The 24,759-nt window shown below is 48.2% G+C and overlaps 1 protein-coding gene across 2 annotated transcripts in view; it reads left to right on the top strand.

The window, feature by feature from the left end:
* Positions 1 to 758: 758 nt before the first annotated feature.
* The window catches only part of NFATC3 (nuclear factor of activated T cells 3), a 158,359-nt gene continuing 134,358 nt past the window's right edge, over positions 759 to 24,759 (top strand). Inside the window, exon 1 of one of the 2 annotated variants that reach the window (XM_075940320.2) lies at positions 759 to 1,194. In XM_075940320.2, the coding sequence (XP_075796435.2) occupies positions 1,095 to 1,194 (100 nt within the window). In that variant the 5' untranslated portion in view covers positions 759 to 1,094. The remainder of the gene's footprint in view (positions 1,195 to 24,759) is intronic. The other variant, XM_089781446.1, reaches the window with a different exon arrangement.

Below are 24,759 nucleotides of genomic sequence, written 5' to 3'. Positions count from 1 at the left end.
TGGGGTGAAGCTCTTTAGGGATCTGTATGAAATACAAATTAAGGACAATGTTTCAGCTGGAACTTTGAAATGAAGAATTACCATGGGCCTTTCTGCGGTGTTTTTGAGCAATGAAAACAGGAGAGGAGGGGGAACTCTATCGCTATTTTTTAAAAGTTTCATTTCATAAAACGAGCTCTAAGGAAAGTATCAGTGTTACTTTCATTATGCTTGCTCAGCATTCGTATCGCTCGTTGGCTGGAGTCTGCAGCCAGGCTGCTCCCAGGACCTGAGAGAGGCACAACTGCAACCCGCCTGCAGAAAGCCTCAGCGGAGGGCGGTGCCCGACTCCCTCTCCTGCTCCCCAACTATGTTACTTCCCAGAGGGCGCCATATGGGGCTGCGCTGGAACGGGGCAGCCCTGCACCGCCCGCCCTGAGAGGGGCTCTCCCCAGCAGCCGCCCTCTGGACGGGAGTTCCTGGGCTCTCCCTTGGGATGCTGCAGCCGCTCCTGCTCCCTCCCACACTACGTCTCCCAGCGGCCCTTGAGGCAGAAGGTTCGCTCTGTATCACGTGGCCTACCCTGCCTCCCCCTCCCCCTCCCCCAGCTAAGTCACGAGGAGAGTGTCTCTTGGGGCTACGTCATCAGCTAAACACAGCGTCCGCGACTGCCCGTGTGGGAAAGCGTAGCGGGGCGGGCACGAGGAGAAGGGGAGGAGTTCGGACGTTGTGACGCTACTAGTCCCGAAGCACGGGAGGAGGAGGGGCGTGGTCAGCGCACTAGGACGGAGAAGGACGAAGCGATTGGGCGAAGTTGCCGAGCGTCTCGGGGGCCGTCAGCGCGCGAGGCGTGGTCAGGGCGGTGGGGACCAACGGCGGCCGCGCGTGAGGCGCTGTGGCCGCGCGCCGGGGGGCGGTCCCAGCGCGGCCCGTAGTGCTCGCCCTCCCGCTGAGTGACAGGCGGAGTCCGTGTGAGGGAGCTGCCGCGGCCGGTGCTCGCTCGCCCCGCACGCCACCCTGCTATGAGGCGGCCCTGAGAGTCGCGGCAGGAGCCCAGCAGGAGCCCGGCGCGGCCCGGGGAAACCGGGTCTCGCTTCACCCCGCCGGCCAAACCGATGACTACGGCAAACTGCGGCGGCACCGACGAGTTCGACTTCAGGCTGATCTTCGGGGAGGACGGGCAGCCGGGCCCGGGGCCGCCGCTGGGGCCTGCAGGTGCGTCTCTGCGGCTGCGGGCGGCTGCCTCCCCGCGCGCGGCGGGGCGCTGCTTCCCGAGGGGCCTGTCTAGCGCTCGGCTGGGGAGCGCTTCTCCGCGGGGCCGCTCGAAGTTTTCCAGCCCTGCCCGCGGGAGGGGACGGGGACTCTCCTCAGCCCCTCGGGGTGCTGCGGAGTCGCTCGGAGCGTCTCCCCCCTTCGGACGGTGTCGCTTCCCTGCCCCCGGCTAGGGAGCCAGGCCGCAGAGGCGTGACGCGGGGATGGCCTAGTCTCTTCGGCGCAGACGCCTCCTTATGTATCTGAAGCGCTGGAGACCCTCGCCCGCAGCATACTCGCCCTCGTGCCGCCTTCCCGTACAGCGTCTAAACCTGGCCTAGAATAACTTGGGATGCAGGGAGTCATTCGAATGTGCTTGGGACCTGTCTGCCTTGGTCGAGGAAATAGCGTAGTCTGGGTTCTCTCCTCCTAACTTTCCAAGTGACAAGAACTTGAGTTAGGCTGAAAATCGTGGATCTGTAATTTTTTCTCGGTGGGAGCTTGCATCAGGATGCAACACAGTACGAAGAATTTATGATCTTGGGTATCTTTCTATTGGTACTGGTGACTGCATTTTCCACTACCACAGTGTGTTGACATTAGTACAGGAGCTTCAGGGGGATAGCCGAGTTAGTCTGTTACAGAAAAAAACAACAAATGGTCTGGTAGCACTTTGTAGACTAACAAAACATGTAGATGATACCATGAGCTTTCGTGGGCACAGCCCACTTTGTCAAATGACCAGAGTTAGTACAGGTTTTCTTTAGTGTGTTCATGCCACTTTTAAAAAATGGTACCAGATGTCAGTTTCACTAACAGATGGCCCTTTTTAGAAGCCAAGTATGGTATAGGAATGTATGGCATATTTGGATCCATTTGCCCAAATACATTCAAGTTGGAAGTCACCATGAAAATATAGTTCTCTGACCTAATTGTGGTAGGTATTGTGGAGAGACCCAAACTCTTTTTACTGAAATAATACGTTGAGATGTTTAGCCTAGTTTCAAGATACTGGAGAAATATGGTTATCTTGCCTACTAAATACTGCAGCTACATTTTCATTCTTTTCTCTCACTTTTTCTTGCTTGTCCTTGTGTGTAGTGGAGAGATCTTTACACTATCAGGTTAAATTGATAAATATTGTCGTTAGTATTTAAACACTAATCTAACTTTCAGTTAATTAGGAAGTCTGGAATGAAGACCAAATGCTGTACCCTTAAAAGACCACATTTACTAAGTAACTGCCTGCAGATGCAAATTTTTTTATTCTCTCAAGGCTACTGCTGTTCCATGGTTCCTTGCTTTCTGTTACACAAATGTACATTATGGTGCAATGTAAATTAAGGATGTTAACAAACATGTTTTTGTGTAAATCATGTAACCACTTGAAATGTTATCGGTTAAATGTTTACTGGGGGGTGAGGGGGGACAGAGTGGGACCCAGTGCTCTCAAGGGGATGGCTTTTTAGGCCAGGAACATAGGCTCCCGCCTGTGCTGCCTCCCTGCTGCTTCTGTGGGAGGCGACAAGGGGAGGTAGGTGGCTCCACGGAACTGGCACACCTTTTAAGCTGACTATCTGGGCGTATCAGCTCCTGCATGCTTTCCCTCCCAGTGCTGCTGTCTGTGATAGTCAGCAGTGCAGGTGGAAGGGGAGAGCAGGTGGCTCTGTGGGAACTGGCACATGCAAGGAGTCAGCTTTTAATCTGGCTTCTGCCTGCCTCCACCTCCCGTGCTGCTGCCTCTGTGGCAGGCAGCAGGGGGACAAGCAGCTCCATGGGAACTGGCACAAGTAGGCAGCTAGCTTAAAAACTAGCCCCCATATACACCGGCTCCTGGCTCCCTCTCCCCTTTGCTGCCTCTGTTACAGAGGCAGCAAGGGTTGAGGGGGGTGGGTGGGTGTGTGTGGATTAACCAATAAACCCAGGTTTATTAGTTAATCATTTAAATGACTACGTGCTATCATCTCCAATATAAATATTGTGTATATACAGGCAGTCCCCGAGTTACGCGGATCCGACTAGTGTCGGATCCGCAGATACGAACAGGGATTTTCTTGTCCCGGACGATGGGAGCTGCGGACGCCCGGTCCCGCCGCCCCCGTCCTCCGGGGCGAGAAAAACTGCTCTGCCTCTCCCTGGTCTGCTGGGAGGGATGGGGGAGAGGAGCCAGATCAGCGTTGCGGTCCCGCCCGGGTCCTCCTGCGCTTTGCTCAGCGTCTCCCTGGTCTGCTGGGGGGGGGGGGGGGGGGATGCAGCTAGTGCACCCCCCCCCCCCCCAGCAGACTAGGGAGACATGGAGCAAAGCCCCGGGCCTGTGGTAGAGCAGGTGGAGCGCTGCCGGTTGGTCCCGCAGCACCGCTCCTTGGCGCTACTGGACCAGCCCGGCAGCACCCCAGCTGCTCTGCCCCAGGAGTCCTGACTCAGCCGCTGCTGATCAGTTTCAGCAGTGGCTGAATCAGGACACCTGGGGCAGAGCAGCTGGGGTGCTGCTGGGCTGGTCCAGTAGCACGGAGCAGCGGCGGCGCTACTGGACCAACCCAGCAGCACTCCAGCTGCTCTGCCCCAGGCGTCCCCAAGTCAGCCGCTGCTGAAACTGACCAGTGTCTGACTACAGGAGGCCCCTGCCCCGGGCTTCCTGGAATCAGCCGCTGATCAGTTTCAGCAGCAGCTGACTTGGGGATGCCTGGGGTTCTTAAGTTGAATCTGTATGTAAGTTGGAACTGGCGTCCAGATCCAGCCGCTGTTGAAACTGATCAGTTTCAGCAGTGGCTGAATCTGGAGGCAGTTCCGACTTACATACAGATTCAACTTAAGAACAAACCTACAGTCCCTATCTTGTACGTAACCCGGGGACTGCCTGTAACTCAAATGAAAACAAAGAAAATTATGGTAATTGTGAATGGAACATGGAGCTGTGTTCATCTTGTGAGAATAAACATACAATTGAAATATTCTATATATACAGTGACAGGCAAGAATAAAGCATTGTTTTAATATGGAAGAAAAACAAATTGGTAAAAAAATAAACAGAAATTTGGTAGAGACGTTAACTTTAATGACATAATTTAGCAAATGCACTGGATCAGCTTTTTACTATTGCATGACAAGAACATGTGTTTACAAAAACACTATTGGCTGAAAATATTTTTTGAGGCAATTCTTTTAACTAGATATTGGTCTGTTCGCCCCATGAGACGCTTAAGGCAAATGCTGCTTAGATTTGGGTATCTTGGTAAGGTAATATGGACTGGTGTGCCCAGGAGCAATCTGGGACTTCTACATATGTAGTTGTGGGACAGAGGGGTTAGGACAGGCCCTTGCTTTCAAATACTGTTATATAAGAACTGTCAGGCCTCAGGAATGTATTGTTAGAGTATATATGGTAATTGGAGGCAAATTTTGCTGTATGTTTAGATTCTAGGATGGTCAGCTATGTAACAGGATATTTTATATCTTGTTTATCCAACACAGAATAATTTAAATAAAAGCTGTTTGAATCCTTATTTATTTACATCAGGCTTTCCAATTAGTCATTTAATCAGTTATAATCAACTTTTCCATTTGTATTTCAGTTATTTTCTAAAGAAAGATGATTTTTTCATACAACCATTAAAATGTTGATTTACAGCTAAATAGAGCCTTTATACTATATTTGGTGCATCTTTCTGATACCTGTGAGAGTGCTACTGTATACTTGAGAAAGTTTGTGCATCTTTGTGTCCATCTGTTTGTTCAAGAACTCCTCCTAAACAAATGAGTGGACCTGTAGTACCTGGGAGACTAACAAAAATGTACATATAGCATCAAGAGCTTTCGTGGGCACAACACACTTCTTCAGATGAGTGGAGGAAAAAAAAATGAACTCCTAAATGGTAAGAGCTAGGACCACCAAGTTTGGTATGCAGCTTCCTCTCGCCATAACTTAAAGCAAAGTAAGGGTTTGGTTATGCCAGGACAATGTAGTGTGCCTAGAATTCAGTTGTTTCCAATAAAATGGAAAAAGAGAGGTCTGGTAGGAAGGACAGTTATACTGTAGAATGACCACAGGGGAACAGCAAGGGGTCAGACATGGGGACTGGGACAGCTGCAGAAGGCAGGGGTGGAGAAAGGACCAGCTATCCCCTATATATTTCAGAGAGTTTGCACCACTCCCCTGGCTGTGCCTGCTGCAGTTGCCCTGGTCAGGTGCTTCTCACCTGGCCCCAAGCTGCTGTATCGAGAGAGGATTGGGATAGTCCCCGCTCTCTCCCACCCCAGAACAATGAATTAAGTGAAGAAAAACAAAACTTATTTGAGTTAAGGACCTGAGCAACAGCAGATAATTTTCTAGTAATTACATACATTTATTTGAACAGTTAAGTAGCTTTTCAGATTCTTATTCTTATTAATTGCACATTTTTAGTGTGTTAGAAAATGGTGAAAGATAAATTGCTTATTTACCAGGTAATTAGCTTTTTGCTCATGATTTGTATCAAGCTGCATTAGAATTAGGGGTGTCTTAGTGGTGATCTGCAGTGCACGCTGGGAGTCATCTGCTGGCCTACCTCCCGGGGATCTGGCTGAGCTATGGGCTCTGCAGCATAAACTTTATATGGCAGAGCCTGCAGCATGGGACTGCAATTGGCTCCCACCTGCTGCCCTGCTCTGAGGGAGCCGGCTGCCAACCTGTGACCTCTGGTACAGAGGCAGCAGCCAGTTTTTGGCGTGTACTAGCTCCTGGTCCTGCTCCTGGGGATCCGGCTGCTGCCCCACTCTGCAGGCACTGATACAGAGCTCACAGCGTGGGGTGGCAGTTTGCTCCCCAGCAGCAGGGCCGGGAGCCAGCATGTAACTGTTAGCATAACCAATAAGCATCAGCTCGTTGGTGAACTGTTTAAATGCTTATGCTATTACAGCCTTGTTTAGAATAACTAGAATTTAATTAAACACAACGTTTATACATTTTTATTAAAACAAGACCTTAACACAATACGTTACCTGTTGTGCCATATTTATGACCTCAAAAGCTAGAGGCAACATGGGTGAAGTAGTATCTTTTATTGAGTCCTCTTCTGTTGATGGGAGAAACAAGTATTCTAAGCCACACAAAGTTCTTCTAGTCCAGAAAAGGTACTCCCAGCATCACAGCAAAATTCTAGGTGGAACACATTGCTTATCTTAAATAGTTCATATTGACAAGGGCCATTCAAAACAGTTATGTTTTTCCCCTGGGAAAAACAGCTTTTAACTCAGAGCTTGGGATATAGGTTATTAAAATTAGCATTTTAAAATGTTTGTTATAAGAAATGATAGCAAGTTTAGGCTTTAACGCTTGTATTAGGCCAGGGCTGGGCAAAATAAGGCCCATGGGCTGGATCCAGCTTGCCAAGCCACCGGATCTGGCCTGCAGACCACCCTGCCGGGACCCTCAGGCATGTAGCTGCCGCAGTCACTTCAGCTCTCTGCTCTGCAGGGAGGGGGAGGCTTTGTGCAATCTTCCCGCCCCAACCCTATCTTCAGCTCCTGTTGACCAGGAACAACTGGCCAATAAGAACTGACCTCAGCCAATCTCTCATCTTCTATTGACTGGAAACAGACAGCCAATCGGAGCTGAGAGATTGGCCTGAGCGACTAGGGCAGCCTGAGTTGAGAGCTGTGTGGAGAGAGCAACCTGCAGTTTCAAGCACAGGTGCAGCAGGTAGGGATCCCGGCCTGTCTTGGGATGTGCTGCAGCCTGCTTGCCAAGAAACACTTAGGTAAACTCCTCCCAGCCAGGGCCTGCCTCTGGCACCCCAACCCCTCCGGCACCCCAACATCCTTCCCCAGGTCACCATCCAAACCCTCTGCAGCCCCCTGCCCCAGGTGATAACTCCCTCCCAAACCTTGTACCCCTCCTACAACCCGCTCTCAGGCCAGAATCCTCTCCTGCACCCACACCCCCTCCCAGACTCTACATCCCAATCCCCTGACTCAGTTCACAACCCCCTCCTTCTCCCAAACATCCTCTCAGACCCCACACGGTCTCCTGCACCCCAGTCCGTTACCCCATGAGAGCATTCTGCACTCAGCCTCCAACCTAGACCCTGCACCCCCTCCACAGAAAAGTGCAGCCCTTGACTGCTTACCAAAACCTCGGAGTGGCCCCACACCAAAAACTATTGGACTCAGTATTAGACTCAGATTTCATTCATTTAAAAAAAAAGAAAAGTACTTTAAAATTTGATTTTGATAATTTAAAACAAAAATCGGTTTAAACAAATCCACCCTGGTTTTCTACATGGTGAAAATGTGTGACAGTGGGAAAAGCTATAGCTGTTTTATTAGAAACATAATTTTTAACTATTCAGAAGCTAGAAACTAACTGTAAATCTTCCCTAATCCATGGGAAGCTTATCAGATTGTTAAACTTTTCCCTTGTATTGTGTTCCTTCAAAGAAAATGTTGGATGGTGGGGAGAAAATAGTAGGTCTGTGGGAGAAATGGGAACTTTTTCTGTTTCCTACTCTAGATTACTGTTGAAGAATGGATTGTATATTAATAGCTTTTAATGTATAGTTAAACTCATTATCAAAGGAATAATACAGTAAAAAGAATGTCTTTTTTTATTACATTGTTTTAAAAATTCCTATCCAAGGGATACCAGTTTAAGGCTCTGGCCACACTCACATACACTTAAATTAAAATCAATCCTAACAACATTCCTCTCCCCCCTCCTAATCCCCTTCTGTCACATCATTATTACGTAGTACAGATTGGACCACCCAAAAATGGGATTTTCTAGTCAGGCAACATCTGTGGTCTGGGATGACCACGGATGTTCCTGGACCAGGGAGTCCTGGTTGGGAGCCCCAGTGGCAAGAGGGCTGGTGGCTTAGAGCCAGGTGGGGCTAAGGCTGGGATGGGTGCTGGAGCCCTGGTAGCGCAGCTGGGGCCGTGGCAGCCCCAGTAGCAGGGCTGGAGGCGTGGCAGTCCTGGTAGCAGGGCTGGGGATGCGGCAGCCACGGCTGCCCAACAAGGGGGGTGGCTGAGACTGGCAGCAGGTGGAGAGGTAGGGTTGGGGGTCTGGTAGCAGGGTACCTCTCTGGTCTGGCAAATTCTCTCGTTTGGGACCAGTCAGGTCCCGAGGGTGCCGGACCAGAGAGGTCCGACCTCGAGTTCATTGTAATTCCTGTGTAATACTTAGTTTTGTGCTGGATTTCAGGAATGGTAACCACCTTGATAAGCATAGTTGTGCTTGCACTGGTCAATCTTTACAATAGTAATTGCTGTCAGGGAATTACTAACAGTCTTAACAGTATGTGAAAGACTTTAGATTGTTTAGCAATATTTATCAATCTCATATTGTAACCTTTATTAATGTAATTTAGTTCCATTGAAGTGAAAGGAATTTCCCATATTAATAAACTAGTCACATGAATGGGGAGTTGTGGAATAGTGTGAAATTCTCAGTACCTTCTCTCTTCCCTCTCCTTTGGCATGCTATGGTATTCTTATCCTTGCCACATTCAAGACAGAAATAGTCTTCATTTTTGGAATGTGTAAAAGCCAAAACATACTTGGAATTCTAGCTAATAGTTTTAGTTTATCTTTGACATGCAATACTATTGATCAGCGTTATTCTACTATAATATTTGTAGATGTTTAGTTTGACCTCAAAATATATTCAGATAGAACATTTTATAAAACTAAAGCTGTTTGATAGTGGCAGTTGCTTATGATGACTTAAGATTTGCATATGATATCTTCACTTTTAAACTAGTACTGGAATTGTAATATTAATGCTCCCTCATAATACAAGTGAAAATGTACTGGATTATTCCTTAGTTCTGCCAAGTATTACTTTGTAATTTGTACTTTGAGAAAATCTAATTTGGGGGAATTTAATGTTTAAAACTAAATAAGACATTTTGAAATGACCATGTCTTAGAAAAGACCCAGCTACATTAGGCAAACTTTTATCTAATTTATTTGACACATGTCAATGTTCACTGTTAATCCTGTAAATGAAGAGGCAGTGCATGTCTATATACAAGAATTTTGTTTACAAATAAATGTATATTGATTTTTAGGCAAGTCAGTGACAGTAGGTGGTACATAGCCTCATCCTAGGTACTATCTGTTAATGTTCTATCTTTCTGGAGTTGGACAATTTATATGTGTGTTAGCTTATAAAGATATGTCTTTTTATCTTCCTTTCAGAGGATCCAGTCCTACAAATTGTTTACAGCCTTCGGTTCCCACTGACAATTGGAATTGTTTGCATACAGCACTTTCTGGGAGGTGCTCAGAACCTTGTAGGGTCAGCCCCTGTAATAACCAATGTTGGGTGTATTGTTTGTAGTAGTGTGGAGACAAATTTAACTTAAACACATGTTTGTGCAGCTTGTGGTACTAATGTTTTGCAAATCAGCTCTTTCAGTTGTCTGTCAGCCACTCATAAGCAATTTGCTATTGATGGTGCAGGTAAAAATATTGCCTAATATATTCTGATACTTTGAGATCTTACAGAAATTTGATAGGCACAGTGTTTTAGCTTTCTTCATGTTTTGCAGTATAGTAGCATAGTGCAGTCTACTGATTATGGATTGACACCTACCGGGGGCAGATGGGGAATCACAAACTCTTCGTCATGGCTTCTCTCTAATCTTTACCCTTCTGGAAACAATTAGTTTATCTTAGGTGGGTATGTGGTGGTTTTTTGTCAAAATGAGTGCTTTTAAAATGCTGCTAAACAGGTTTACTCTCAAGTTTACTGTTCGGTAATAGGTATGGTATTGGCAGGAACAGTAGGTATGTTACATAGTTAGACATTAATGCATTTTAACTGTCAGAATGCTTACGTATTCCTTGTGATTTAACAGTCTTAAACAAAAGAATAATATAGTAGCTAGTGAATTGCTATTCACATCATGACTTATCCCAATAAAAGTGGATGCAGGTGTTAGCTGCTCCTATGCAGAGCCCTATGCTGGACTTATATCTTAGTTAATTGAATAAGAATAAAAAAGTGTAAGTTTTTGGATGTTAAGTTTGCCAGTTCAGTGTTTTATGGAGTATCTTTGGTGTGTTTTTTTTTCCTCTCATTGGTTATATCTGCACTGCAGGCTTCTTGCGCAAAAGTTCTTGCACAAGAGCGTGTGCACACTGCCATGTGCTTTTGTGCAAGAGCATCCATAGTAGTGTGGACACTCTCTTGTGCAAGAAAGCTCTGATGGCCATTTTAGCCATACAGGTGTCCACACTAGCCTTCTTGCGCAAAAAGGCTTATTCCTTGTGGGGAGAGGAATAACTCTTGCACCAAAAGCCCTCTCTTCTGACGATCTACTCTAAACTTTCTTGTGCAAGAACGGGCTTGTAGTGAGGACGCTCTGCAAGTTTTTGCGCAAGAACGTCTTGTGCAGAAGCCTGCAGTGTAGATATAGCCTTTGGGTTTCTGTACTATTGGCATTGTTCTAATGACCGATTTTCTAGATAGAAGCAGAAATTTATTGTCCTTTTAAAGATATCTTTAATTTTTTTACAAATACATGGTCATTTCTAAAGTGACATCTAGCTGCATTTTTAAAGGTTTAATGATGTTTATACCTGGAGTGGGGAACTCTCTTTGGGTCGGGGCAACTGACCCACAGAAAAATCAGTTGGAGGTCACAAGTGAGAGAAGGGGGGAACCCCCCCCCCACCTCACTAATCTGCTAGCATAGCTCCCCTGTAACTTATAATTCAGAGTGGAGTGGGGGTGTGGGAGTGGTTAATGCTGACTGATGAGAGGTCAGGGACTGAGCCAGCAGCTTAGTGTGCTGGCTGCTAAGTCCCTTAATATTGCAGAGCCACAGAGGGGCAGGTGTGGGGGGATATGATTAGTCAATAGTGCTAACTGATAAGCTCCTGCTTATCGGTTAGTCGACTAGTCACTTACATCCCTAGTGTGTACTGGCTCTCATGGAGCCATCACCACGCCACCTGAGTGTAACTCTGTAATTACACACTGTTACTTAAACACATTTTAACATCCCTAATGTACATTAGAAGATTCTTGGGTCCTTAACTCAAATTTTGTTTTTCTTCATTTAAATTAGTGTTCTGGGAATGAGGAATTCAGTACTCAGGTTGCCCTAGGAGAGAGGACAATCCCAGCACTCTCTCGTTGCAGCAACTTGAGACCAGTTGAGAAGCACCTCACTGTGGCTGCTGTAGATCATTTGAGTGCTTCTGTTATGCCTTGCTCTAGGAACACAGGGTAGGTGGATAGCTGCTGCAGGGAGAGGGCTGGAGAAACTGCTGTAGTGCTTTGACATTCCTTACCATGGTGAACTTAAATTGCTATAAGGGAATCCCAAGTGCAGGGATCAATTCTGCCTTCCTACAACACTGCACTGTGAGATGCGTGGCCATAAAGTTTTGCTTTATCTGTCTCAATGTGGCCCTGAAGGGTATGTCTAGACTACATGCCTCTGCCGACAGAGATATGTAAATTAGACATATCGACATAGTCAGTGAAGCAGGGATTTAAATATCCCCAGCTTCATTAAAATAAAAATGGCCACCACATTGTGCTGGCTCAGCTGATTGTCGGCACAACGCAGTAGTCAAGACGCGGATCGGTCGACAGGGAAAGCCGTTGTTGACCGATCCTGTAAACCACATCGGTATGTCTAATTTACATGCATCTGTCGGCAGAGGCATGTAGTCTAGACATACCTGAAATGTCTGCCAAGGAAGGCAGAAAAAATGTTTGACAGGTTTTCACTTTTGGTGAATTTTGCATGTTGACAGCACTTTTGTCGCCAAACTTTCCCAGTGTAGACCTAGTCTAAAGCTTCCCTAAAGGTTCAGGGGAGCATTGACACAGGAGTATTGGCAGTAAACACAGTCTCTAAAACATCTTTGCATTTGCCCAGGCATGCAAGTTCAAATGACAGTGTAATTTAAGATGAGTGAAGTGATAGAAGTTAAGCTAAATAAAATCACATGCAGGAACAAGCTTTTAACAAGCCAGCATTTTATTTCAACTTGAAAACATCTGTCTGTTTTGATGTTCTGTATACTGTTGGTATATGGTATTATAACACTTTTCTTTGCAATTGGTCTTTCCCAAGTTACTTGTTCGGTATATGACTGAATTTGGAAAACTACAGAGAACAGCAAGTAGACTTGCAGGCTAAGTTATAGGCTGTATATTTCAGTAATTGAAAACAGAACAGATGGAATATAATCGAGCATAAAATTGATTCCATTGAGGATCTCAGTGGCATTTCTTGAAAACAAGGCCCAAATTGAACAGGCTTCAGCGCCTCTCACCCAAAATTTTGTTTCCAAGACTCTGTGTGTGTGTGTGTGTGTGTGTGTGTGTGTGTGTGTGCTTTGTGCATATCAGGTGAGGGAAACATTTTTGATATTTGCTAGCAACACTCCCAATTTTTTTATTTTTGAAAATTCAATATTGATGCTTTATATTGGTTTGATAATTTAATTTAGATCTCATTCTGAAAATAAATTGATTACTGGTGAGAATAAAATCTAAAATTAATTAAATTCAAGGTAACTTGAATGTTGGAGTTGCCTTGAAGGGTGGAATTTCGGCAGGGTAGGAGGGGCAGCAGCTGTGCACTCCAGCCATAGCTTGCTTTTCATCCTGTTCACCGGACGCTAAGGGTATGAGGGGAAAGTGCTTGCATTGCATGGAATACAAGCACTTTCCCTTCACTCCCTTAGCATCTGGAGAATGGGATGAAAAGCAAGCCTCATCCCAGAGTGCACAGCTGCTGCCCTCCCTTGCTCCATATCCTCTGCGTATGGGCAGGAGACGGAAGGGGTGGGAGCTGAAGAAGCAGTATGGGCCAAGGTACATGCTGGCTACTACTCCCCTTGTCCCTGCCTTTCGCCATTCTTGGTCTGGGAACTGACAGGCTCCAAGCCTGCAGATACTCCATGTGGCTAAAACGTCCCAATGTGCCTGCTGAGCTGGGAAGTGACCCTGGGAAGTGCTGTGGACTTTGCTGTTCTCTGCTGGGACATTTGTTTGCTTGCAGGCACAGAACCCCTTGGCTCCCATTGGCTGTGAGCAGCGAACAGCAGCCAATGGGAGCTGAGAAGCTCCATGCCCTGCAGTCTACACATCCCTCAGCCTGTACTGAAGCTGACAAGCTGTGACTGTACTCTGGAGTCGGCTTATAAACGGGTCAGTCACTTTTTACCATTTTTTTTCTCTTTTTATGAAACAATCCTGTTGCGTGAATACGTCACCCTGTTCTAACCAATCAAAAGCTATTAGAGTGGCAGGAAAGGTTTAGTTGGGCAGCTAGCAAAAATGGATTGGTGTTACATTTCAATGTGGACACCATGTATTATGTCTCAGTACTACTATATTTGTATAGATAAGATGAACTATTATACATTTCAAATGACTATCAAGTACAGGGGGTCCCCGCTATAAGTTGCCCCGGGTATGTAGCCATTCCACACTAAAGTCGTCAATGTTTGTAGGAACTCATGCATTATAAGTCCTCCCATTCCCTGCTATAAGTTGTGCAAAACACTCCTCCCAATTTTCTTAAATGGAAGTCAGCCGCAGGAAAAAAATGGTTTCTTTATATGTTCTAAAAAACTTGGACTTACAGCGAGGACCCCATGTAATGGAATGTTTGAAAACAGCTATGTTATTTTAATGACACTTTAATAGATTGAAAAGGGGTCCATATGCTCAGAAAGGTTGGGAAACACTGTTGTAAATGATACATCTTTTGCTCCAACCACCTTCCCACTGCTTGTTGAGCAATGAGGTGGGCTTTAGAGGATAGGGAGCAACATCCCCTACTTTAGCTTTTCAAACCTTCCTCTCCTTATGTAGGGAGCTACACCATTATCACAGTGGATCTTGAAGATAGGAAAAAGTATGTCATCTCAGCACATATGCTTCCCCCGCCCCGCCAAACAGATCAGAAAAGGAGGCAAAGGTTAAAAACTTGCTTAAGGTCATAGGGTTACATAGTGAATGTGTGATTGTAGCACATTCTAGCTTTAATTTCACTAGTAGGTATAACAGACATGGCAGCATGAGCTTCAGTATGGACTACCATTACAAGTTAAAAACTCTGCAGCATATGCCTGGAAGCTGAAAAATGCAATTCCCAGTAGAGAGACTCAAACAAATTCAAGCTGAACTAGCATGTTAAAAATTGAAGTGACATTGGCAGTAGCTCGGGCTAGCTGCCTGTGTCCTAGTCTTCCTAACACCCTGGGTTTGAGGACCACATTGATTGACTGCACCTGATGTATATGCAAATAATTCATATTGGCCACTGCAAACTCCACAAGACCCTTTCTCTCACCCTTTTTTCTCCTTTTAATATGGAATCTTTTGAGTCAGTATAAGTGAGTTGTGTAAGGAGGTAAAAAGCTTGTACCTTTAGAAGCTATGGAATTGGCAGAGTAAAAGTATGTGTTTTGTCAGGGTGTATTTGGGCATTATTGAAGGAGGGCAGAGTTATGGTTGCATGAAAAACCTCAACTGTGGATATATTGGCTTTCAGAAGTTTGAGGCAGACAGCCTCTCAGCCGCAATGAGGCTGCTACACAGGAACCCTACCCTGTACACTGTTGCTTCTGGCAACAGGACACCAATTCCGACTGGTGGGACCAGATCATGATGTGGGGGGGGGGGGGAGGGGGTTGATCATAAAGTGGCTCCAGAACTTTCTCATGTGGAAGGGCACCTTCATGGAGCTCTGGGAGTGGCTTGCCCCTGCCCTCAGGTGACAGGACATCCACATATGGCCTACCATCCCTCTCTAGAAGTGGGTTGTCATTGCCATTTGGAAGCTCGCCACGCTGGACAGCAAACACTCCATCAGGATCCAGTTTGGTGTAGGGAGATCGACTGTTGGGGCCATGTTCATGGACGTATGACTCTCTTGCTATTATCTCAGGAGGAGGATGAGCTGCTGGAATGGAGTTTCTTAAGGAAGTGGGGGTGGTGTAGAATTCTTCCTTCCCTGGGAGGTTGTCCAGTCCCAGCTTCACACAGCCCTGTTGGGGAGGGGAAAGTTAGGGTTGGTCCTGGTGTGAGGGAAAGGGGACTCAGGAAATTCCCGAGTGCTCTGGGAACCCTGTGATTCTCTGCCTCCTTCAGCCAGTGATGAGGGCCGTCAACATCTTCTTGCTGCACAGGGTCATCATCCTGGGTGATGTTTACCCCATCATCACCAGGCTTGATTCCATGGGCTTCCCCCAAATGCGGGGGGAGAGGGAGCATTAATGGCACCCACATCCCCATCCAGTCCACCGGGCATTAGATTATATCAACTGGAAGGGGTACTTTTCCATGGTCTTGAAGGCTGTCGTAGGCCACTACGACCTCTTCAAGTACATTTGCATTGGGTGGTTAGGGAAGGCACATAATGCCTGCATCTTCAGGAACTCTAGCATCTTCTAGAAGATGCACCCTGGCAGTCTTTTCCCCGACCGCATCATCAGGGTCGGGGAAGTGGACATATCCATGTGCATCATTTGGAATGCAGCCTACTTTCTACTCCCCTGGCTTATGAAGCCCTACGCTGTATACTCGGACCATTGCAAGGAATGCTTTAATGGCAGGCTCAGCAGGGCCCGCATTGTTGTAGAGGGTGTCTTTGGCTGCCTCAGAGGGAGGTTCTGCTGTTTGCTTGCCTAGCTGGACCTCTGTGAGTGGAAGGTTTGCCAAGTGGTGGCGGCCTGCTGTGTCCTGTACAATATATGTGAGTACAGAGGATACATTTTCCTGCCAAGGTGGGGGGCAGAGGCTGAGTAGTTCATGAGGGCCTTACAGCAGCTGTGGTCAGCTGCCATCTGGCAGGACCATTAGGGGGCTGTGGGCATCTGGGAGGTCCTGAGGGAGAGGTTTCAACAAGGGCCAGCTGCGACTCTCACCTGAGCCTCCCCACAAGGGGCCTCTGCATAGCCCCTCTGTGCCTTTTATCCCACACCCCACCCTTCCGCTGCCCTCCCCTCCACCCCCCGTAGATACAATAAACCAGACTTTGTTTTGAACTAATAACTTTTTTTTAAAAAATTGCTTCGTAAATATAACTGGAGGAGTTATTGGGGAAAGAACCTCGGAGGGGGAAGGAAGGAGGTGGAAGGGCTCAGGGATGGGGCTGGGACTGATGTCTGCCTCAGCTGGCCCTTAATGGCCACAGGGAACGTTGGGGAGAAGCTGGGCGGAGGGGAGGAAGGACAGGAGTAGGAGCAGGAGTGGGCAGGGTGGCTGCTGGACTGCTCAATGGTGGCTACCAGGTGTAATGCCATGCATGTGCTCTGGGCCTCCTGCGATAGCTCCTGCCATGTGGTAGGGTGCAGCTCCAGGTTGGCATGAAATCTCTGGTCCTGCCACTCCAGAGACTGCCGCAGGTCCGGTAAGCAGGCATTGTGCTCCCACTCGAGGTCTTCCTGGGGTGACTGTCATCTGCGGCCTCATGGGGTTGGGAAGCTGGCACAGGAGGTATGGCTCATGCCCCACTCTCAGTTAGTTGAGTGGTGAAGAAAAACGAGAAGGGCAGTCATCCCAGGAGACTCTGTGCCTGAAGCCTAGCCCATTTGTGGGAGTAAACGCTGAAAAGTCTCAATTCAGATGCTGGTGATGTGCTTCAAGCTGGGGATGTAAGTGACTAGTTGTTTCCCCCCTTGCTGCCTCTGTCAGAGCTGGTGCTGGGGGGAGCTGGCTTAAAAGCCGGTTCCCCTCAGCACTGTTCCGCGGGGAGCTGGGCAGCGGGTATGGGAACTGGGTGCGAACTGGGAGTCAGCTGCTTCCTGGCTCGAGCCCAGTCCCAGACACTGCACCTCTGCTTTTAAAATTTATTAAGAGCCTGTTGGGTCTTAATACATTTAAAAGTCTAAAGTGCGGCAGAAGGGACTCAGTGTGAGCCAGGACAGCTTATTGTGTTAAGTTTTATAGCGCTTTCTTATTTTTCTACTTTTTACACCCAAAAATGTCATCGCTTGCCCAGCTATGATTAAGTTGTTTAAAAAAATGTGTTACAATGGTAGAAAAAAAATTGTCTGAAAACTGTAGGCACTGGGGGGTACTCGTAATTTTTTTGGGGGAGGAAGGGGGTACTTTATAAAGAAAATGGTTGAGAAACACTGGGCTACTCGACTAGTCAATGGAAGATCCGTTGACAAATTCGATTTAATCAATTAAACATCCCTTCTTTGAGCAAGGCCATCTGTGGCATAGACAGCAGGCACTTTCCTGCAGGGGTACAAATGTCCAGGGGACCCTTGCTACCCCCACATCTCAGGGGCAAGCAGGCATGGGAAGGTGCTGGCCACGCTGGAAGTCTGCAGGCGGGAAGGAGGGAATGGGGTGGTTCAGCTTCCTTTTGGTGCCACATACATGCTGGGTCTGGCAATGGTGGTATCCCACAGAGTCACTGGAGGAGACATGGGGAGGGTATTGGGGGAGGTGTGTAAGTGGCAGATGCTTCTTGCCGGGGAGCGCGCTACTGGGGTCCCCTTCTCTTCCTCCCCGACTGGGGCTTGGTGTCCTCCAACTTGCTGTGCTGGCCCAGGAGTGGATGCTTCCCTGAGCATATGGGCATGAGCCTGTGCTCTGAGCTTCCATGACCCCAGCCTCTTCAGTGTTAGTTTGTGATGGGAAGTTGTCTCCCCACGGGGTCGGGACTACTGCAGGCCTGTGCAAGAACCCTGTGAGCAGGAGTGCAAGCCTCGTTGCGGCTGCATGCTCCGGATTGGCGCTCTTTGTGCACCCACGTGTATAGGCTACTGTGTGATTCCCAGGCTGAGAAGGCTGTCCGAGGAGTGCGCAACCCCTTGCTGCCTGCTGCCTCCCCCTGCATGTGTCTAGTGAAAGTAATGGAACTTACTTCATGGGCCTTCCCCAGCCTTGTCTGAGCCCTGGGTGACATCCTGGGAGGGGGGTACCGGCTCCAGGGACTGGCTGACCTCCTGGCTGGCAGGCATGGTGTTGGTGCTGGCTTCTTTCTCCACCTCCTTGCTCATGGGCCTACCCCCTGGGAGGCTGACGATGGGTATCTCCATCCCAGAGTCCACAGCAAGGAGCGGGTAAGAGAAGTGGAGCAGTTCATAATGGGGCATGACTGGGGTGCTGCCTCCGAGTGGGAGTTCTGTTCCCTGGCCTGTGTGTATGCCTGCCTCAGCTCCTTGACTTCTCCCGAGTGTGCATGTGTCCCTTCTGGCTCAGGCTGTTGGCTATCTGGCCATACATGTGGGCATTCCTGTGCCTGTTGTGGAGATCCTGGAGGTTTGTCTCCTGTCCCCAGACCTCAGTGAGATCCAGGATCTTTTCATCAAACCAGGTTAGAGCCCTCCTCTTCTGCCCCCAGACGGGCTTCGGGGCTGGCTGCAGCTAGGTTGGCAGCCATAGAGAGCTCAGATGGGGCACTGGCATCTGCCATGGCAGTAGGGAAGACAGAGCAGGGTGCTGCTGTGGGCATGGTGCTAGCAAGGCTCAGATTGTGCCACAAATTGTTTCCCCTGGGGCTGCACCTTTAAAAGCTGCAGGGGAGGGGGATCTAAAGAGTTCTGAGGAGTGTGGATAGTGGCCACCAGGACAGCTGTGAGAATCCCTGGAGGCCACTTATTTCGAAATAACCACAGCTGTGCTGTCTGCATGCAGCCTGTTTCGAAATAACTATTTCAGAATAGGCATTATTTCTTGTGAAATGAGGGTTAGTCATTCTGGAATAAGAAGCCCGTTATTTCAAAATTATTTTTAAATTATGTGCTTGCTGTATAGACCCTCACTTTATTTTGGACTAATGCTGCAGCGTAGACATGCTCCCTCTGTTTTTATCAAGCATGATTTTAGTCCTTGAATCATATCTGTAGGCCTTTTTTATTGTTCTATTTCAGTCTGTTTTTTATATCTTCCAATTAACATAGGAACTTGTGACAATTAGGATAAGGTTGTCAGTCCAATTATCACTGTATTTGAATCAGATGGCTTTCTTCTACATGCTGATGGTGTGCTAGTGGATTCATTGAGAACACAGGCTTTCTGCCTTCTGTTCCAGTGCTTGGCCATGAGCAGTTGCGAACAGACATTACAGAGAGCCCTGGGCTGGAAGTGGTTTTGTTCTGGAAATGGCACATGTGCAGTTCTGTTACGGGAGGAATCTTGCTTGTTCTTTATGTTGATGAGATGTGTTAGGGATGTTAAAATGTGTTTATTTGTGTAAACATGTAACTACTAAATTTTTCAGCAGTTACATGTTTAAACTTGGGGCGAGGCAAGGCAGGAATCAATGCTCATGGGGAGCTGGCCTTTAAACTGGCTCCCTGTGAGTGCTGGCTCCCACCTCCCTCCCTATCCTGGCCTGTGCTACTGCCTTGCGTGGAGCTGGCTTGGACAGTAGCGGGGAGAGGGTTGTTTGTAACAGAGAGTAATTGATGAGCTCAGGCTCATTGGTTAACGGTGTACTTGATAATGCTCACATCCCTAATGAGTAGACTGGTCAATAGTAGGAGGTTGAATCTTTGAAAATTTGTAGCTGTTAAATTCAAGCAAATCATTCCTGACCATGTGCACCAAGTAGTTCTTTGCTGCTGTCTCTCTCTATTTAAAAAAAAATAAAAATTTTCCTGCGGGATGACGGTGACATTATCACAGTACTCTGCATCCTGCTGCCCCTCCACCCTCAGCTGCGTGGCCTTTTCCCTTCCTCCCCCCCCCTCCGCTCCCCAACCTCCCACCTCTCTGGTGCTCCGGGAGGACAGTCGGAGCTGCTACAAAGCAGCTTCGGCCTTCCCTGATGCTTCGGTTTGACAGGCGGGGCTGCCACTCCACAGCCTCAGCTTGGCTCTCCCCAGCAGTCATTGAGAGAGAGCCAGGGTTTCTGTGGCTGGAGGAGGAGAGCCAGGGCTGCTGTGGCCTCAGCATGGTGGCTGGGAGGGAGAGGGTGGTGGTGAGAGCCAGGGCTGGCTCAGATCGTGGCCTGTGGGAGAGGAAAGAGCTGGGCCTGATGCAGCTGGAAGATGGCGGAGAGCTGGGGCTGTGTACTCCCAGAGAGAGGGGGGTTGGCAAGTGTAATGAGTAGGGGGCACAACCCACTAGTGAACTTGGTTATACTTTTGTGCATGGTTATTAATTCCACAGGTTAACTGTGCATTGTATGAAGGAAAGAAAACAGTACTCCCTTCTGTTTGTATTAAACTTGCTACCTATTAATTTCATTGGGTGATCTTTGGCTCTTGTTTTGCTGAAAAGGGGTAAGCACTTTTCTGTTCACCTTTTCCTACACTATTCATTTTATAGGCCTCTACATATCCCTCCTTCTCTATTAGCTAAATAGACATGTTTAGTCTTTTTATTCTTTCCTCTTATGGTTTAATACAGGGGTTCCCAAACTTTTTGACACGGGGACCAATAAATCCATTCATGAACTTTTGGAGGACAGGTAATGTTCATTTGCATATTCATTAATCAAATGATGAATATTCAAATAAGTTGTTTCTGGTCCTCCCAAAACCCCCAGTGCCAGCTTTAGCAAAGCTTTTGATATGGTCTCCCACAATACTCTTGCCAGCAAGTTAAGGAATATGGATTGGATAAATGGACTGTAAGATAGACTGTAAGACAGACTGAAAGCTGGTTAGACCAGGGTTTCCCAAACTTTTTACTTTAGTTGGAACCCCCCCTTTTTTCTCCCCAATACTGCTTTTTGCAGCCCAAAAATATAAACACATAAAAAACAAACTGAGAAAATACCAGACATATAACATGTCTGGTATTTTCTCATTAGGTAAGTTTTATTATTACTAGATGTATCAGTTTGTAGTTTCGAACTGCCTGGCTGGTGTATGTGCTCAGGCTGCATGAGTGTGTCTACCAGCCAGACAGTTCACAACTACTCGAGGGGGGGGGTGTGGGGGGGACGACAATAGAATCCCCGGGCCGGACTAACTCATGCTTTGTGCTTTGCGGGGGTGATGGGGGGAACAGGGGTAGCGTCCCAAGATCTACATATGGCCGGGTCAGTCCCACTCCCCGCAGGCCGATTCATTCCTCCCCCCTGCTCTCCCTGCTGTGCCTCTGGCCAGCCCCTCTTCCCCCAACCCCCTCCCGGGCAGCCAGGTCGTTCCCCCCTCTCCCCTCACTTCTCCTCCCAGTCTCCCTTGGCCAGCCCTGCTGCCTGCATCCAGCCCTCCTTCCGGCGGCCGCTTCTTCTCCCCCCACAATCTTCCCTGGCCAGCTCCCTGCCCCCAACCTCGCACCCCCTGGCAGCTCTGCTTCTACTGGCCCCCCAATCTCCCCAGCCTGCCCTGATTTCCCCGTCCAGTGCTGCTTCCAGTGGCCAGCTCTCCCCTCCTCCTCACCCCAGAATCCCCTGGCACCTGCACCTTCCCTTAGCCCTGAACCCTCCTGGTGCCTCCCCCTTCCCTTACTGCCCCTGCCCCCTTTGCCCTCTCTTTCCCTAATACCCACCCCCTCAGCACTCTCTTCCCCATCCCCTCCTGCCCCTTTGTGCCCTCACACATGACTTGCTCCATCCCCAGCTCTCTCATACCCACCCTTTCTTTCAAACCTTCTCCCAGCACCTCCTCCTCCAGCCCCCAATGCCCTTCCCCTCCCCTCTCCTCTCCCAGCATCACCCTGTCCCCCCTCCCACTGACACCTCCCCTCCTGCCCTTTCCCTCATTGTCTGCACTTGGCCCCCTGGCATTTCTCTCTCGCTCCTGCACCCTGTCCCTTGGTGCCTCCCCCTCCTCAAGCCCCTTCTCCTTCCACGCCTCCCCCTCCGTGCAAGCCCGCCGCTGCCGCCTCCTCGCTTCCGCCCAAACCCGTTCCCTCCCTTCTACCTTCCACATTGTGAGGCTGGAGGGCGTCAGAGCCAGTGTGGCCCCACCACGTGCCTCCAAAGACTTTTAAAATACTGGGCCGTGACGTCATATCACGCCCGGACGTCCTCCCTGCCCACGTGCAACGCCGCGCATGGGCAGCAGCAGGCGGTGAGGAGGAGCCGCGCACGGCGGGGACGCTCTGGGGGTGGCGTGGGAGGACCGGGGGGGGGGGCCGGCGCGGGGGCCCAGGCCTGCACCAGGCAGAGCCGGGGGAGAGACCCAGCTCCACATATCGATGGAGCAGGGCCCCCGGCTCTGTAACTCGCCGGCACTTCCCGGTTCAGGGCCACGGGGCCCGAATCGGCCTAAGGCCGGCCCTGACGGCAGCCACCAGCCATGCTGAGGCCCGGTATTTTTTTTCCGTGGCCCGTTACCGGGCCGCGGCCCATAGTTTTAGAAACGCTGGTTTAATACAAGTGTGGCCAAGTTCAAAACAGAACTAGACAAACTGATGCAGGATGGGCCTCTGTGACTGAGCCAAAGTGGTCAGTGATGCAACTCCATATTTGGGCGGACCCTGTACCTCTCCCTTCCCTTGAGGAAGAGAAGAAAAGGGTATATCCCTCCAACTTCCCTGTTCTGTACTAGGGATGTTAGTATGTGGTCGTTTACACGTTTCTCGATAAACCCAGGCTTTTCGCATAATCTTAATGATTACATGCACACCCCTATTGCTGCCTCTGTATCAGGGGAGGCAGGAGCAGGTGCCCAAGGGGAGCGGGCTTTCAAGCTGGCTCCTGATGCATGCTGGCTACCATGGAGCTTCCTGTTCCTCACACCGCTGCCTCTGATAGAGAGGCAACAGTGCGGAGGGTAGGGGAGCAGGAGACCGTATCTGTAGCTGGCTCCCCATATCCCTGTATCTTTGAAGCTGGTTCCCCATATGTATCAACTCTTGTGGAGCTACCAGCCCTCCCACGGCTGCTGCCTCTGATAGTCATCACAACGTTGGCGGGGGGGGGGAGGGCAGGTGGAAGCTAGTACTTATGGGAAGTGATTGCAGAGCCTGTGGCAAAGCCTCCTTGGGAGCCAGGTGGCCAGCCCCTGCTAGCTCCGCTCCTGGGAAGGCAACTTGCCCAGGGCAGGGAGTTTGCCTCCCTGGGAGTGGAGATGGCAGCCCTTGTGCCCCTGGTGCCTGGAAAGGGAACTTCGCTGCTCTGCCACAGCAAAGTTGCCTCTCTGAGAGCCAACTGAATGTAATTGACACCTTGGTTAAAGGATTGGTTGGTTACACTCTAATATCACTAGGGGGAATATAGAAGGCTCTGTGTGTGCTGAATAACGTCTTCCCTTTTTTTCCCAGTGCACTCCACAGTTCCATTCTGTGCTGCCTCTGTCCTTTCCTGCATATTGTCTCTGTCTTTAAGAAAGTATTTTAACTAAGTCTTCTGCCATGCTTTGCCAAAGTTCACCACCACATAAGCATAGAACACAATCCTATCCAACTTGTCTGTCTTTGCACGTTACTTTTTAGTCTGCTGAGATACAGAAATTGAAAGCCCGGAACTTCTGAGAAACAAGAGCTAGTAGTTAGGCTGGACAAACTAGAGTTATTAGTTCCTTTTTTAAGAGACTGTAAGTGCATATGTAGCATGTTTGTGATGAGATTTAATGGTAACTTATTTTTAAATTAGTATTTTATTGTTTTGATTTAAATCTGATTTTTTAATTAAATCATTGATACTTATTCACCTTGTGCGGAGGAGTTTTTTCTGAATTGTTTTGGGTGGGTATGTATGTGAGGGAGGCAGAACATACAAACTGAGGACAGACGAACCGTGATTGGGGCTAAGGCAAAAAAGCAAGAAAACAAATTGATCAAGAAAACCAGTGATGCAGTAAACAGCTAAAGAGAATCCTTCAGGGTCTGATGCTAGCTGGAACATTGAGGCTGTAAACTAAGATTCTGCTCTTTGTTATTGGCTCATCCTGTTCAGGAGTAATTAAGGAATTCATCTGCAAACACCTGGAAGATAATAAGGTGATAACATCCAGCATGGGTTTGTAAAGAACAAATCATGTCAAACCAATCTGATATCTTTCTTCGATAGGATAATGAGCCTTGTGGATAAGGGAGAAGCGCTGGACGTGGTATACCTAGACTTTAGTAAGGAATTTAATACAGTCTTCTATTATATTATAAATAAATGAGGCAAATACAACTTAGATGGTGCTACTATAAGGTGGGTGCATAACTGGCTGGATAACTGTTCTCAGAGGCTTTCTCTACATTACAAGTTTTTGCGGCAGAAAATAGGCTAATGAGGTACTCATTAGCATAAGTCATGACATCATTAGCATATTTTCTGCTGTTCTTTTTGCACAAGGGGTTTTTGCGCAAAAAGCAGTATAGCCACTTCCATTTTGCGTAAAACCCCCATTTTGTGCAAAAACCCTCTTGAGAGGCATAAGGATTTTGCGCAAAACCGTTTTGTGCAAAAAAACTGAAGTGGCAACAGTGCTTCTTTTTGCACAAAAACCCCTTGCACAAAAAAAGGCAGAAAATATACTAATGTAGTCACACATTTTCTGCTGCAAAAACTTGCAGTGTAGACAAAGCCAAAGAGTAGTAATTAACGGTTCACAATCCTGCTGGAAAGGCATAACAAGTGGGGCTTCACAGAGGTCTGTTTTGGGACTGGTTCTGTTCAATATCTTCATCAACGATTTAGATATTGACATAGAGAGTACGCT

This window comes from Pelodiscus sinensis, chromosome 12, assembly GCF_052426305.1.
Source record: "Pelodiscus sinensis isolate ZL-2025 chromosome 12, ASM5242630v1, whole genome shotgun sequence".
Classification (NCBI taxonomy): Eukaryota; Metazoa; Chordata; order Testudines; family Trionychidae; genus Pelodiscus; species Pelodiscus sinensis.
This window is presented reverse-complemented; position numbering and strand designations above follow the sequence as displayed.